At 46.3% G+C, this 14,766-nt stretch overlaps 1 protein-coding gene across 3 annotated transcripts in view; it reads right to left on the reverse strand.

Moving 5' to 3' along the window:
- Nucleotides 1-14,766, reverse strand: part of LOC119178160 (dual oxidase maturation factor 1) — a 328,683-nt gene that overhangs the window by 99,378 nt on the left and 214,539 nt on the right. For all 3 annotated transcript variants that reach the window (XM_075888330.1, XM_075888294.1, XM_037429336.2), the window contains one exon: nucleotides 9,734-9,959. In XM_075888330.1, coding sequence (XP_075744445.1) covers nucleotides 9,734-9,959 — 226 coding nt within the window. The remainder of the gene's footprint in view (nucleotides 1-9,733; nucleotides 9,960-14,766) is intronic.

The following is a 14,766-nucleotide window of genomic DNA, read 5'->3' on the forward strand; positions in this document are numbered from 1 at the left end:
CGAAAAAAAGTCCACAGCCACACGTAGTCACCAGGAGAAAACTCTACGGGGGTATGCTTGGCATCCTAGCGACTCTTGCTGTGTTCTTGCGAAGACAATGTTCGAAGGCACGCTAGTTGACGTGCTTCTTCAGCGCGACACAACGTCTGAGCGATGGACAGATCTTCCTGATGCGAGAAAGGTAATAGAGTGTCCAGAAAACTCTCTGGATTTCGTGCGTGAAGCAGAAAGAAGGGCGAATGTCCAGTCACTTCATGCTTGGCGGTGTTATACGCGTAAGTAACAAACGGTAAGACGGCGTCCCAGTTCCTGTGGTCAGCATCAACGTACATCGATAGCATATTCGTGAGAGTTCGATTTGTTCTCTCAGTGAGACCGTTAGTTTGCGGATGGTAAGGGGTGGAGTGGCGATAAGAGGAGCCACAGAGACGCAAAATTTCTTCAACCACATCGGCCATAGATTGTCGTCCACGGTCACTGATGACAACCCGTGGAGCACCGTGACGCAGTATGAACTGTTGTAACAGAAAAGAAGAAACAGCGGCTGCTGTGGCCGATGTCAGTGTGTCCGTTTCCATATAACATGTTAAATAATCCACGCACACTATAACATATCGGTGGCCCGATGGGGTCTTAAGAAGGGGCCCGAGCAAGTCGATGACGCCTTTTTCAAAAGGGTACGTCGGTGGAAGGATGGGCTGCAAATAACCTGCCGGGACAGTGGTGGATCGCTTGTGGCGCTGACATATAGCGCAGCTGGTGACGTACTGTTTTGTGGTCTTCCACAATTTCGGCCAGTAGAACCTCTCACGTAGTCGATGTGCATTCGTGTGAAACCGAGATGACCGGATGTTATGTTATCGTGCCCAGAACGAAGGACGACCTGGCCCAGGCTTTCCGGCACCACTAGAAGCAACGGGAGGCCATCGGCTGAATAGTTTCTTTTATACAGCAAGCCATTTGAAATTTTAAAGTGCTTGTCGACGGAATTATGTGCAGCTTCGAGCAAGGGTTTCAGAGCAGGGTCGCGCTGCTGCTCACGTTTGAAGCTGCTGGTATCTGGGAAGTTGGACGAGACAGAAACTAAATAGTCATCAATGTCATTGTCGTCAGCATAGGTGTGTACTGAAGGAAGGCGGGATAAGAAGCCGGCATCTGTGTGACATCGTCCGCTCTTATAGGTAACAGAAAAGGTGTACTCTTGGAGGCGCAACGCCTAGCGAGCCAGCCGGCCAGACGGGTCACGAAGTCCCACAAGCCAGCATAGTGAGTGGTGATCGGTCACTATTGTGAACTCGTGGCCATGTATATACGGTCGGAACTTCTGAATGGCGAAGACGACTGCTAAGCACTCGAGCCTCGGTGATGGTGTAGTTCGTCTCTGCTCGGGTCAGTGTCCGACTGGCATATGCTACGACGTGCTAGCGACCGTTGCAGAGTTGGACCAGCACAGCACCAACACCTAGCCCACTAGCATCAGCATGAAGTTCAGTGAAAGCATCAGGATCAAAATCCTTTAGGATGGGTCCTGAAGTCAATAAAAACTTCAGCTGTTGAAATGCAGCCTCACATTTTTCATCCCACAAGTACGGTGTGTCTTTATAAAGAAGGGACGTCAGTGGGGAGGCAAGTTGTGCGAAGTTTTTAATAAATCAGCGGAAATATGAGCAGACCCAGAAAACTTCGCAGGTCCTTCACTGTTCGTGGTGGTTCAAAGTTGCGAACCACTGTGGTCTTCTGTAGGTCTGGTCGCACGCCTTCTTTATCCACGAGAAAGCCTAATACGAGGGCTCCAAAATGACACTTCTTTGAGTTTAAAACATGGCCAGCTTCGCGTAAGCATTCAAACACAAGTGATAAGCGGTGGTTATGCTCTTGAAAAGTCTTGCCATAGATAATCACGTCATCTAAATAGCACATGCAAAATTTTCATTTTAGTCCACACAGTACTGTATCCATAAATCTCTCGAATGTCGCTGGAGCATTGCACGAACCAAAGGGCATAACGTTGAACTCGAAGAGACCGTCTGGTGTTACGAAGGTCGTCTTCTCTTTATCTGAAAGTTGCATAGAAATTTGCCAATACCCAGAACGCAAGTCAACAGAAAAAAAAATAGAAGGCAGAATGCAGGCAGTCCACGGCGTCATTTATACGTGCAATTTAAAAGGGCAGACGCCTTTTTTTTTGTGATGGCATTTAGGCGACGATAGTCTATGCAGAATCTCCATGAATTATTCTTTTTTCTCACTAGAATGACAGGAGCTGCCCATGCACTACACGATTCTTGTATGGCGCCCTTCTTTAGCATGTCTTCAACTTGCTCAGCGATGACTTTCCTTTCGGAATGCGATACACGATATGGCTTCTGGCGTATTGGTGGTGCTTGGCCTGTATAGATGTGGCGTTGCGTACGTGAAGACGGTGGCGTAACGGTAGACGTCTCGTCTTGGGCAAAGTCAAAGACTGAGGCGTAGCGTGCGATCACCTCCTGCAGCAGCGACCATTCAGTTCATAAAAGGGACTTGTTAATCATACGCTCAATGTTGGCAGAATAGTCGGGGTACGAGTTGGCGTGGGGTTTCTTTACATCCACTGACAGTTGGAGTGACCGTATGGTAAGAGTACTTTGCTCTTGAAAGCTTGCCAATTTAAGTCCTGCAGGCAGATATATGGGCTGCGAGGAAACGTTCACAGTCCACAAATCGGCACAATCATCGACGGTGAGCACAAGGCAACGAGGCACAATAACGTTTTTCTTAAGTGCGTTACTGAAGTTCGGCTCGGCTAAACCGTAGTAAGAACCCGCACAAAAACGCGAAGAGTTTACACGCACAAACATTGCGGTATGTGGGGCCAAGCAGACGTCTTCAGACACGGAAAACACTTCCAAGCAGTCATCAACGGTGTCTTTCGTCAATGGAGATGGCAACACGGGTCGAAAAATAATCACACCACAACCACAATCTAGAGTTGCACCACATTCCCGCAAAAAATTTATACCTAGAATGACGTCGTGGGTCGCTCGTGCAATCACCGTTAGTTCAGCTCGAAACGTTTGATTTCCTACAGAAAGTAAAACAGAACAAACTCCAACCGGGCTCAACGTTTCTACCCCTAAGCCGCGGAACGTAGCAGTCCAATTCCAAGCAAACATTACTTTCGTCCCAAGGCGATTTTCAAAAGGCATGCTCATTATGGAAACGGCAGCACCGGTATCAACTAGTGCAACAGTACTCACATTGTCTACAAAACACTCACTTTGTTCTCAACCATTACAACACAAGGGGGTCTTGCAGAAGATGATTTTGCGGCCTCGCCCCCATTGGTCGCACCAGTTAGTTTCCCAGTGGTGGTGGCGTCCCCGAACGGTGACGCGGAGATGGGGATTGCTGTTGGCGTGCGGGTGGTGGGGTAACGCTGCGGTTGGAGCAAGGCGAGTCAGCACGTGCTGCGTGTTGCTGTTGGAAAGAGCCCTGAAATGATCGAGACTCGCCAGCAGGTACATAGGGCATGTACACGTTGAATCGTGGAGCTCGCTGCTGGCGACGGTAGCAGTGCCTAGCGATGTGTCCAGGTAGCCCGCAGTTGTAGCACGTACGGGTGTCGCGCCTAGTCGTCCCCGGCGAAGTAAACCTCGTCGGTTGATAAAAGCCGGTCGAGGAGTAAATCGCTGTGACGCAGCTTGCCTGCGTTCCTGGTTTTCGAGTGGCCGTTCACTTCTCCGTTCGAACCGATCGGTGTAATTCGGGCGAGGCTCAAAGTAGCTCTGTCGCATCCGAGGTACCAGTGGTTCACGGGGCTGTTGGTCGAATGCACACTGATGGCAGACACCAGCGGTGCCCACAGATTGCAGTTGAGCAAGTTCTTCCTTAACCACTCGTCTTATAAGAGAAGAGATGTCGTCCTGCGATGGAAGGTTGACACTTGCAATCGTGGGCACATTTTCAAGACGTCTAAATTTCGGTAGGACTCTCCTCCTCTTTAGCGCTTCAAACGCTCGGCAGTGTCTCCTTTGGTCGGAAGGTGTGTGTAAGTCTTCCTTAGTGATAAGGAAATTGTACACGTCTTCCGCGATTCCCTTGAGCAGATGACCTACCTTATCTTCGTCACACATGGTCGCACTCACGATTCCGCAAAGCTTCAAGACGGCCTCGATGTAGGTGGTGCATGTTTCGCCAGGTAACTGAGCTCTGTGTGAAAGCGTTTGCTCCGCCTGCTTGACCTTAGCTGTTGAGTCACCAAAACACCTCTTCAGCTCGTCCACGAAAATGTCCCATGTGGTCAATGCACTTTCATGGTTGTCGAACCAAAGAGACGCGGTGCCGACGAGAAAAAACACCACGTTCTCGAGCTGCTTAGCAGTGCTCCAGCGGTTGCTGCGACTCGCTCTCTGGTAGTGCTTGAGCCAGTCGTCAACATCGTCGTCCGGCTGCCCCGAAAAGGTCCTCGGCTGACGTTCCGGCATGCCGCAGCGATCCTGTCCTGACGAGTGAGCGTGTTGCTCATCAGCAACGAAATTGTTATGGCCAGCTCCCGCGTCCTCCATGTCTGGTAGCTGCAGTGGCAAGCCTGCCAAGCGTCTGCTCCGTCGCAAAATCGGTAGAGCTGGGTCGTCCAGATCGATGTACCCGGCACCTTCCACCAAACTGTTACGAGTGACTGTGTTTATTTACAGATGAGGTGAAATGGGGTTGTGAAATAGCAGCGCACTTCTGAGACAGGCCTAGAACGCTTCCACCCAACCACACAGTCCAGGCGCCTCGCCACTACTCTTCTTCTTCTTCCGCGCCCCGCAGGCTCGTGCATATTCGTTTCAATATTGGTTACGGTTTATTTGTAGAGCCAGTTAATGCATGAATGTTTCTCGTTTGTGTGAATTTTGAGGGTTTTTTCATGTTTTGTCATCTCGTGTTATAAGAAATTGGATTTGACATGTTACCACCGACTTGCGTATATCTGTCAACTCCTTCCCCTGCAAGCGCTTCCAAGATGAATTCGTGACCCAGACTGGCCGAATCAAATTCTGCGTTAAACTTTTTGCACTCCACTTAAACAAATTAAACGTTTGTGTAACAATACCACGTGAGTTTCTGATTGCACTCTTAATACAGTTAATGTGTACAATCAATACAACCTCACTTAAAGGCACTCAATAGCCAATTACAACAAAGATAGCGTCAGATTCACTAGTGTATAGTAATTCTAATTAAGTAGCAGTTAAATAGCTATTTACCGTATTTACTCGTCTAATCCTCGCACTCGGATAATTCTCGCACCCCCCACATCGCCCAACAAAAATACGATTTATTTTTTTTCTCGAGTAATTATCGCACCCCCAAAACTGCCGCAATAATGTCGTTGGCTCGTTCCAGCCACTGATGATGATAGCGCGCGCTGTCTGGCACCATCTCTTAACCATCAATCGTACTATTGCATGGAGATTCAATCCAAGCCAAGCCGAAGTAGCCAGTGCGCGTTGCGGCGTGTTTTCTATATTGTGTCGGTAATCTTGTCACGTTTTAGGCCATACTCAAGCTACACGGCTCCTTTCAAGTTGCAAGTGATAGATCATGCACTCAACAGTGGCAACAGGGCCACCGGTAGGCCCTTTGGAGTCTACGAGTTCTGTATTCGCTACTGGTGACAGCAGCTGAAAGCCACCAAGACGCGTTGGGCCTGCCGTGTGCCTAAAACTGGGATTGATGGTAAACTTTATTTCTTCAGAAGGGAACTGCGGACGATTCTGGTAAATAGCCATCAGCCCAATACTGACGTCCTACGCTTACCATTCGAGGGCTCCGTTTGAGCGACGAACGCTATCGCTACGCCCACAACGTCCAGAAGCTTTGCATATGGTATTCTATCTCTCGACTGTTTGCTTCCACTTTTTGTGTCTCAAATAAATCTTGCCTCGTGTTGAACCTCTGCTTTTATTGATGAGGTAAGTTTTAATTTGTACTTCTTAAAGCTTGCTGTTGGTTGTTGTTGTTGTTGTTTGCCTGTGCGAATGGCTCGTACCCAAAGAAGGGGATTGGCCGATTATAAGGTGAATTTGCCCTAAACTTTCAGCATTGGGTCATTCCTACAATTTTTTGTAACTTAATTTTGATTTGAAATACCGATATCAAGTTTGCAGAAAAAAATAACAAAAATAGTGAGACAGCAATTTAGCAAGAAAATCGTTTAGTCGCAGTGATGTATTCTTGAACGGCGAATAAAACATCCCTGTGGCTGAAACCCAGTGTAGAGGCTCCAAATGAAAGAAGATCAGGTTGTGATAGTTGCAAGCCCAGTCTTTGAAGAGGTGGTGCTAGTATGCTTTGCCTGAATAAATCGAAACGGCGACAATGTAATAAAAAATAACTGATCGTTTCCTCTTGATTACAGTAAATGCACATAGGGGAATTCAATATGCCTGATCTATGCAAGTAAAAATTGAGGGAGGTAACGCGGCAACGAAAATTCGTGATGACAACTTCCATCATCCTTGATTTAGTCAGTTCACTGCGCCAGGGAAATAACAAGTGTTTGTACTCTGGAAAAGCCGTCAGTGCAGGGTCAGATAAATTTTGCCTGATTTTAAGTGTGCGAAATCGCGCCACCGTAATGTATACTGTATGAGGGAAAATAGGAATAATTGGTGTCGAAAGGGATGCCTTCGCAAGAGAATCAGCTATTTCGTTTAACAACAAACCTTTGTGCCCTGGTGTCCAGATTAAATGAATACTTCGGAGATGACAGGGGATCAACGATTTAAAAAGTTTCACTATAGGTGAGTGACCAGATGCGGACAGAGAAGAGCACACTGATAATGAATCAGTTATGACTGCTACAACTGGAATGGAAATATTTACCTTTCGCAAAGCTAACATTATTGCCATGAATTCAGCCAGAAAGACAGGAAGAAAGTCCGGTAAGCGAAGTGAAAATGACCAATCAAGTACGGGGCAATATATTCCAACACCTGATTTTTCATGTGATTGAGATGCGTCCGTTGCTATAATGACATTTGTTGGCAGAGTACTTAAATGGTCCTGCAATAAACCATTTAATATGCCTGTAGGTAATAGCTTTGCGTGAGTTGGGAAGATATCATGGTAAACACTTTCTGGAGAATTTTGTTGCTCAGTTAAAGGAATCAGATCACGAACGTGTACATTTAGGGGCTCAAGTAACGATTGAACAAATACTATTCGTGGTTTGGTAAATCTGGGCCAATGCACGGAGAAGAATAGGTCAGGATTGGAAATAAAAATAATTTGTTCAGGGTTAAACGGTGCTTCATATATAGTCGTAAAAAGGTCTGCACAGTAAGAATGTTAAAGCGACATAATAAGGTTGGTATTCGTGCTTCAAGGTATAACACTGCATTTTCAGTATACTTTGGAAGTCCTAAGCAGAGCCGTATAGCCTCTCTTTCCAACAGAACGAGCGGCCGAAATTTGTAGGCTGGCGCACCAGAAAAAAGAATGCAGCCAAACTCCATCACAGGTCGGACATACATTTTATATATAATCAAAAGTGCCTTTCTTCTCATACCTGATCTACAATTGCTCAACCTCCGCAATACGCCCATCGCGCGTACTGCTTTTGTCGCGATGTATTCAATGTGAGGGTGCCAATTTAGATGCTCATTATACATAACTCCAAGATATTTCAATGATTGTACTTGTGGGATATCTTGAAGCTTGTAATTAATAGATATGTGCACGAGATCTTCGATTGCAAAAACGAGAATAGCACATTTACCGGTATTCAGGTTCAACATCAATCCATCCAAGCAATGTTCTATTTTATTAAGATATGTTTGCAAGATAGTGTAGAGACAGTGGAAGTCATGTGCCATAGCAAAGAAAGCAATGTCATCGGCATAAACATAGGTTTTCACTTCTGGATGAACGGGGATGGTACTAAGCAATATGTTGAATAAAACCGGGGAAAGTACTGACCCCTGAGGTACACCTCGGGTTTGCTTGTGCTTACAGGAAGAGAGACCGCCTTGATAACAATAGAATTCTCTTCTACTTAAAAATTCCGTCACCCATGCTACTATATAAGGTGGAAGTCCATGACTCCATAACTGATTAGTCAAGATAGAATACTCTACACTATCATATGCTTTACATATGTCTAACGTTACTAAAGCCGCAAAGTGCTTTTTGTGACGGGCAATATGAATACGACTTTCCAGATCTACATGTGCATGCCATATGGAATATCCAGATCTAAAGCCAAATTGGGAAGAACTCAACAGTTGTTTCTCGTTAATAAACCTAATTATACGACCATGAAGTACTCTTTCAATAAGTTTTACTACATTAGATGTTAAGGCTATCAGTCGTATGTTGTCTAAATTATAGCCTGCCCCCTGTTTCTTAAGCAATGGTATAATTTTCGCAATCTTCCATTCAGAAGGGATCCATGCTCTTCTAAGGGAATAATTGACGAGACCTAACAGATCATTCGGATATTCCCTGTGAAGTATTTTTAGCATTGTATTTGTTATTCCATCGGGGCCTGGTGCTGCATTTGGCAATCTTTCCATAGCCTGATTTAATTCGGAAGTCGATATTTCTGTGTAGTCATAGATGGTTGTTGTGTAAGCCGAATTAGGAAGATGCGTTGAGAACCTGTTTTCTAATTCTTTAGCCAACTGATTCAATGATTCCTGTAGTTCCTGTGAGGTGTAAACTACTGAGTCAACGTTTCCTGGTATTGGGGTCTTTTTCCTACCACGAAGGAAGTTGAATAAAGCACGTTTGTTATTTGATTTAGACAGGTACTCGAAATGTCCTTGGTCATATTGCTCTTTCGCTCGCGATACAGTGCGTTTAATTGTTGCCGCAATGAACTGATAATCCTTCCAATTTTTTGGACTCTGATTACATATAAGTCTTTTCCATGCAGCTTTTCTTCTTCTATAATCTCGTGTGCACTCATCATTCCACCATCTACTAGGTTGGGCACTTTTGGATGACGACAAAGCAATTACAAATTCTGAAGTGTTCTTGGAGATTTTTAAAGCAGAACAGAGATTTCTGCCGAGGTCTTCATTTTGACCACTGGACACTGCCCTAATGTTGGTTGCTGGTGTTGGTTGCTGTTGGTTGCTGGTGTGAGAATCACGACTCGCGGCCACTTCGTTTTCTTTTTCGCGCTGTACGTTTTCGTGGAAAGTTTTCCTTGCGTAATTGTCGCACCCCCCAACTTTGCATCGCTTTTCCGGCAAAAAAATTGTGAGAATTATGCGAGTAAATACGGTATCCTGAAGTTATTGAGGCTCTGTTTGGTGCAAATAGAATAACATCTCAAGCTAGATATAGAGTGCAAGTTCATTTTCATTTCATTTTTCTTGCATTTCATTTTCAATTACGCTCGTCTTGTGCGAAAAAGAAAATATATACTTTACACGTGGCTCGCAGATGGCAAGTCGAGCAATTCGTCGAACTTGTCAGTCAGTGCTTTCATCAAAGTGATCTTATACGACTGTACACTGCAAAATAAAGGCAAATTTTCACAAACCTATTATGGAGGTGGTCTAATTAACCTAAACCTCGGTATATGTCACTCTCTACTGACCCCTAGTTGATACAAATTGTATAATCAAGTAGTCTACCTAATTTTGGCATAGCTTGCGAAAGGTCTAATCTTTGGCAAACATCGGTAATATTGTCTTCGCTAGTGTGCAATTGACGAGAAAGCACACCTGCGCACTCACGCTTTATGGCTCACCTGACTGAGGTAGTCCAACACAGTAAGAATAGGAAAAGGCAAGCCTTTGGCGAGTGCATCATGGTACTCCTTCCGTAGCGATGTTGGTTTGGGCCAGGCGAACTCCTCGTTGAAGTGGATGTCCGTGCTGTCATTGCTGCCAGGTTCGACCACGTATGTGACGTTCACAGAGTACAGGCCGACGTGTACGCCAAGCACTGCACGAAGGCGTTCTGTCGAAAACGACCTGCAAGCAACGCATGCTCGAGCTCAGTTGTATTTCTCTGCTGAATGTCTACTAGAATAGAGCACTCGCAAGGATCCTGGCAGCCAAAACAAGCGTGTGATGCAGTTGATGATCAGTTACCCGTAAAACACAGGCGTGTTTTGCACCCAGTGGTGCGACACGAACTTCAAACTTGAATTTAAATATGGTACGTATATGTGACACTGCCCTTTGGTAAATCCTATATATGATGTTTGTGTGTCCACAGATCTATCCCGCAAGTTATCTTGCATTCAAAAGTTTATGTGAGTACTCATTAAAAGGCACCTAACGAGATGGCTAGTCCTTAAAGTGCACTACAAGGCCATTCCGCTTAAATTGAGAACAACGCAGCAAGCAATGGAAAAGAAAATGGTTGGTGTAACCTTAAGAGACAAGAAGAGAACTGTGTGAATCAGGGAACAAACCAGGGCTAAGAATATCATAGTTACAATCAAGAAGAGGAAATGGACATAGGCCGGGCATGTAATGCGTAGACAGGATAATCGCTGGTCATTAAGGGTAACTAACTGGATTCCCAGAGAAGGCAGGTGGGTTAGGGGGAGAAAGAAAGTTAGATGGACAGATGAGATTAAGAAGTTTGTGGGTATAAAATAGCAGCAGCAAGCACATGACCGAGTTGACTGGCGGAACATGGGAGAGGCCTTTGTGCTGCAGTGAACGTAGCCAAGCTGATGGTGATGACGACAAGGCCGTCAAGATAATCTTAGACACTCATCCCACTCGGTATATCCCATGATGTAGTGAGAAATAAATTACTTTCTGAGGACATTGTTCAAAGTAAATTCAGCTTTCTTGAGCCAGAGGAAAAAGAAAAGTCGCAGATCTCACGTGCCTGGGCATCGCCGTTATGCGAAGCATACGGAGGGAAGGTGATCGTGTTGCAATTTTTTTATTGAGCGACACGTCATGGAATTAAGCTAAATATATGTACAAATGTTGCACACACAGACATATGTTGAAGAGTTGCAGATGTTTATATAAGCAGTTTTTTTCTTGCCCAACGATGTCAGCTGCAAATGTGTTTTAGCAACATCAGAAACTGATATGAAGCGCTGGTGCTCGCGCAGAGCCCTTGACCCTGCTACTTAAATCAATTTCAGCACATTGCACGCCATCACAATTGACGTTAACCCAATATGACGGCTGTATGAAAGGAGTACATATAATGGTAATGAAATTGGGTAGGCAGCACTGCCGAGATTTGATCCCGCGCCGTGCGGGTCAGCAGCCGAGTACCTTAGCCACTATACCACCGTGGCGGGGCAACCACTATTGTCGTTTCACGAAGATTAGCGTCTATTTGAAAAGTAGTTCCGAGACCTGGCATAGCTCTGAGGTAGAATGCTTGGGTTCGATTCCTGCTGGGATTATGACATTTATTATTTGCATTTGTCGGGTGGCTAGTACTGCCTATGTCAGGTTTTTTTAACACTGACCTTTATTCTATGCCTTCGTTGGATCGACGCTACCGATGTTTGGTATTGTTTAGCGTTCACGCGTTAAAATTGCCCATGTGTGTTCTCGTCAGTCTTGGGTAGATACTAAGTGTCAATCACCTGTGGCACATACCCGCTTACCAGCGGCACATACCCGCCGGTGAGTATGTGCCACTGCCTGACGGGAAGTGTTTGGCGACGTACGCGACGGGATTGTGACATTAGTCATGTTTTGATTAGCGCGTCATATTCGTCAAACCATCTTACCCTCCCGTGCTAATTTTGGTTCACACAAAGTTAAGGGGGTGACCACGAGAGCACCCAAATGTAAGCGGCTATATATATATAGAGATAGATAGATAGATAGATAGATAGATAGATAGATAGATAGATAGATAGATAGATAGATAGATAGATAGATACGCTCAAAGTCGCTGAAGTTCACTAAGAAATGCTTCGCATTTAAAATCCGAAAGTGATTTTCAGCACCCCCCCTTAAGAATAAATGAGATTTTATGGCGATCCGAGCAGCAGGCGAAATTCATAAAAAAAAAATTACGCCTTCTCCCGCTAAAGGCAACTGTGCGTAGTAGCGAAGCAGCGAGCGCTAAAGGGCTAGGTACAGTATGGCGTCGCACGTACATGCGACCACAAGCGGCATGGTTAAGCTACACCGGCGAAAAGTGGTGAACATATTTGCGACTCCAGCAATTCATGCGGCACCTAGCGGGAATATAGGAAAGCTGCCTGCTGAGGTCCAAACAGTACAAGCGCCAGTCGTATACGGTGGGAGCACGGCAGGATGGTGCTGCCCGTGAAGAAAAAACAAATGGACAAGCAGAATCCTTCTTTCCGAGTGAGGCACCAGTGTTAACTTGTTAACTCGAGCCTATTAAATGACCATTGTATTCAGTGACTACATGTCACTGCGGCGCCCGAAGTATATGAACAAATTTTGCAGAAAAGCGGTGCGCCATGTGCATTACACACACAACGTGACCACTTCAAGAACGCGCTCGCGGGACCACTGGTGCCGACTAAGATGAGATGCTCCACGTCAACAACCCGCTACCCTTGTACGAAGCACCGCAACCTGCAATCGCACTGCAAAAAACTCAATATTTGTGTTAGCGACAGCGGACGTGGTGACCATCGTGAATTCGCCATGCTGCAACTGCGCCGTGCCCTATCATGTTCCTTTGAGTTGCGAATTGCTGGCGTGCCCGGCGGAGTTTGGCTTGCTTGACGACGCCGGCGCCGAGATAGAGCATATTCTCATTTCACGAGCTCCATGAAGTGTCGTTAAACCACAAGGCGCCGCGCGCGGCAGCGGCGGTAGGCTAAATGGCAGATCCTGGTTTAGTCGAGATTTGTCAACGACCACGTCATTCTGTGTCTGTTAGAAGGTATTAAGATCCCATGTGCGTGCATGCCAGCAACAGCGCGGACTGCGGCGACGCGGAGAGAAAAGGAAACGCCTGGGAAGCCTTCGGAATGCGCTCTCATATGTACCTAGGTTCACTTTCGTTGCCGATGCAATCTATTTTCCCAGAGCGCAACGCTTGTGAGGAGAGACGTTTCCGATGGGAAGTGAAACAGTGGACAGAACGTTAACACGCGTGTCAATCAAAAAACAAAAACAAAAAACAAACGGGGGCATAAACAGGGGCATCTTATACGATACGGCGCGAGAAAAAAAAACGGAGAATAGAATGTATACATCCTTTTGTGGCCCATTTCATCGTTGGCTTTGTCTTTTTTCACCTCTTCGTAATAATGCCGCGCAGTACATACTATGACCTAGTAGGCCGAATCAAAGCTGATTTACATGACATTCCTGCCACTTAGGACTGAAAAACAGGCCAAGGCAAGTTCTTAAAATAGGTCGAGAACGTGTCATGCAAATGTTTATTTTATATACGACGTGAACTCGTGGTACCGATACCTGCGCATATCATAAACTTTAAACAAAAACGTAAGTTGGTCAACGTGTGTTTGCGACGTATGATACGCGATAGCTGAGCAGGTATATATCTTCAAGCTCTTTTGGGGACACAATCACTTTCGTGTGACTTCGCATCGTGTTGTGCAGTGACTGATACATGTACTAAAAGAGACGTGAGCTAGTCAAGCCGTCACCGTCGCGGCAGCTCACCTTGCATCGTTCTCAAGGCAGCGTGTGCCAGCTGGCTGCTTCTTTCGCGAACGCGGCGAGTGATCGTGCGAGCGTACGAAGTCGCACCCAAATGCGTACGCTCGAGGATATTATTTCAGCTTTTTGGCGAGCTTAGCTACGCATTTCTAAGCGGACAATGCAGAAAAAAAGCCAACATACACGCAGGCCATTGTTTTGTTTGCTGCCATGACGGTAGAGTTACTTTACGTCTACGCTGACTGTCCTGCGTTGGATATTGCGACCTTCTAGCACAGGCCACGCTTTCGCGCGTTCCCTTTCATAAAGGAAGACTGTGTACATGTGCAGCAGCTCCGCCTTCGCAGCTTTCTCTTCTATCCAACAAATGTCTACGACGCTCCCTACGTCGGCGTTGCGAGTTGAGAGAGGAAGGGAGCGTAAGAGAGGAAAGAGAGGAGGACGGGATGCGCATGCGTAATCGGGCCGTAAGCGCCGCTGAAAGGGGTGCCTAGAGGAGAAAAAGGGGGGAGCGAGCGTAGGCTACACTGCCTGCGTCAGCATTGCGAGGAGAGAGAGGGGAAGCGTAAGAGGGGGAGAGGACGTGTATGCGCAGTGGGGGTCTAAACGCCACTGGGAGGTTGCCTCGAGGAGGGAGAAGTGGGAGTGAGCGTAGGCTTTTCTGCCTGCGTCGGCGTTGCGAGGTGAGAGAGGGAAGAAGGCAAAAGAGGAGAGAGAGGAGGGAACACGCATGTGACGTGGGGTTCCAAACGCTGCTGGTTTGGATGCCTAGATGAGACAGAGAGATAGGCCGACGGTATTCCTTACGAAGTTTTCAAGAACATGGAAGGTGAAGCTCTTGATGCGCTTCTGCAGGCCAATAATAAAGTATGGGAGTCTGGGGACGTCCCATATGATTGGAAGCGCTCAGTTGTCGTCCTGATTCCAAAACCAGGAAAGTCTCCAAATAACCTGCAATCCTTACGCCCAATTTCATTGACTGCTACTGTCTGCAAGCTTGCAGAAAAAATGCTGGCCACACGTATTTCCTGGTGGCTTTAACGACCAAATCCGGCTCCAAACGGGTTCCGTTCTCATTTTTGGGCTGAAGATCGACTTTATATCTTGTCGGACGACACGGTGATCAGAGGAGCACGCGGTCACCTGGGGCAAACGTTATATCACGATGCTGGTGGTC

Source organism: Rhipicephalus microplus, chromosome 1, assembly GCF_043290135.1.
Source record: "Rhipicephalus microplus isolate Deutch F79 chromosome 1, USDA_Rmic, whole genome shotgun sequence".
Classification (NCBI taxonomy): domain Eukaryota; kingdom Metazoa; phylum Arthropoda; class Arachnida; order Ixodida; family Ixodidae; genus Rhipicephalus; species Rhipicephalus microplus.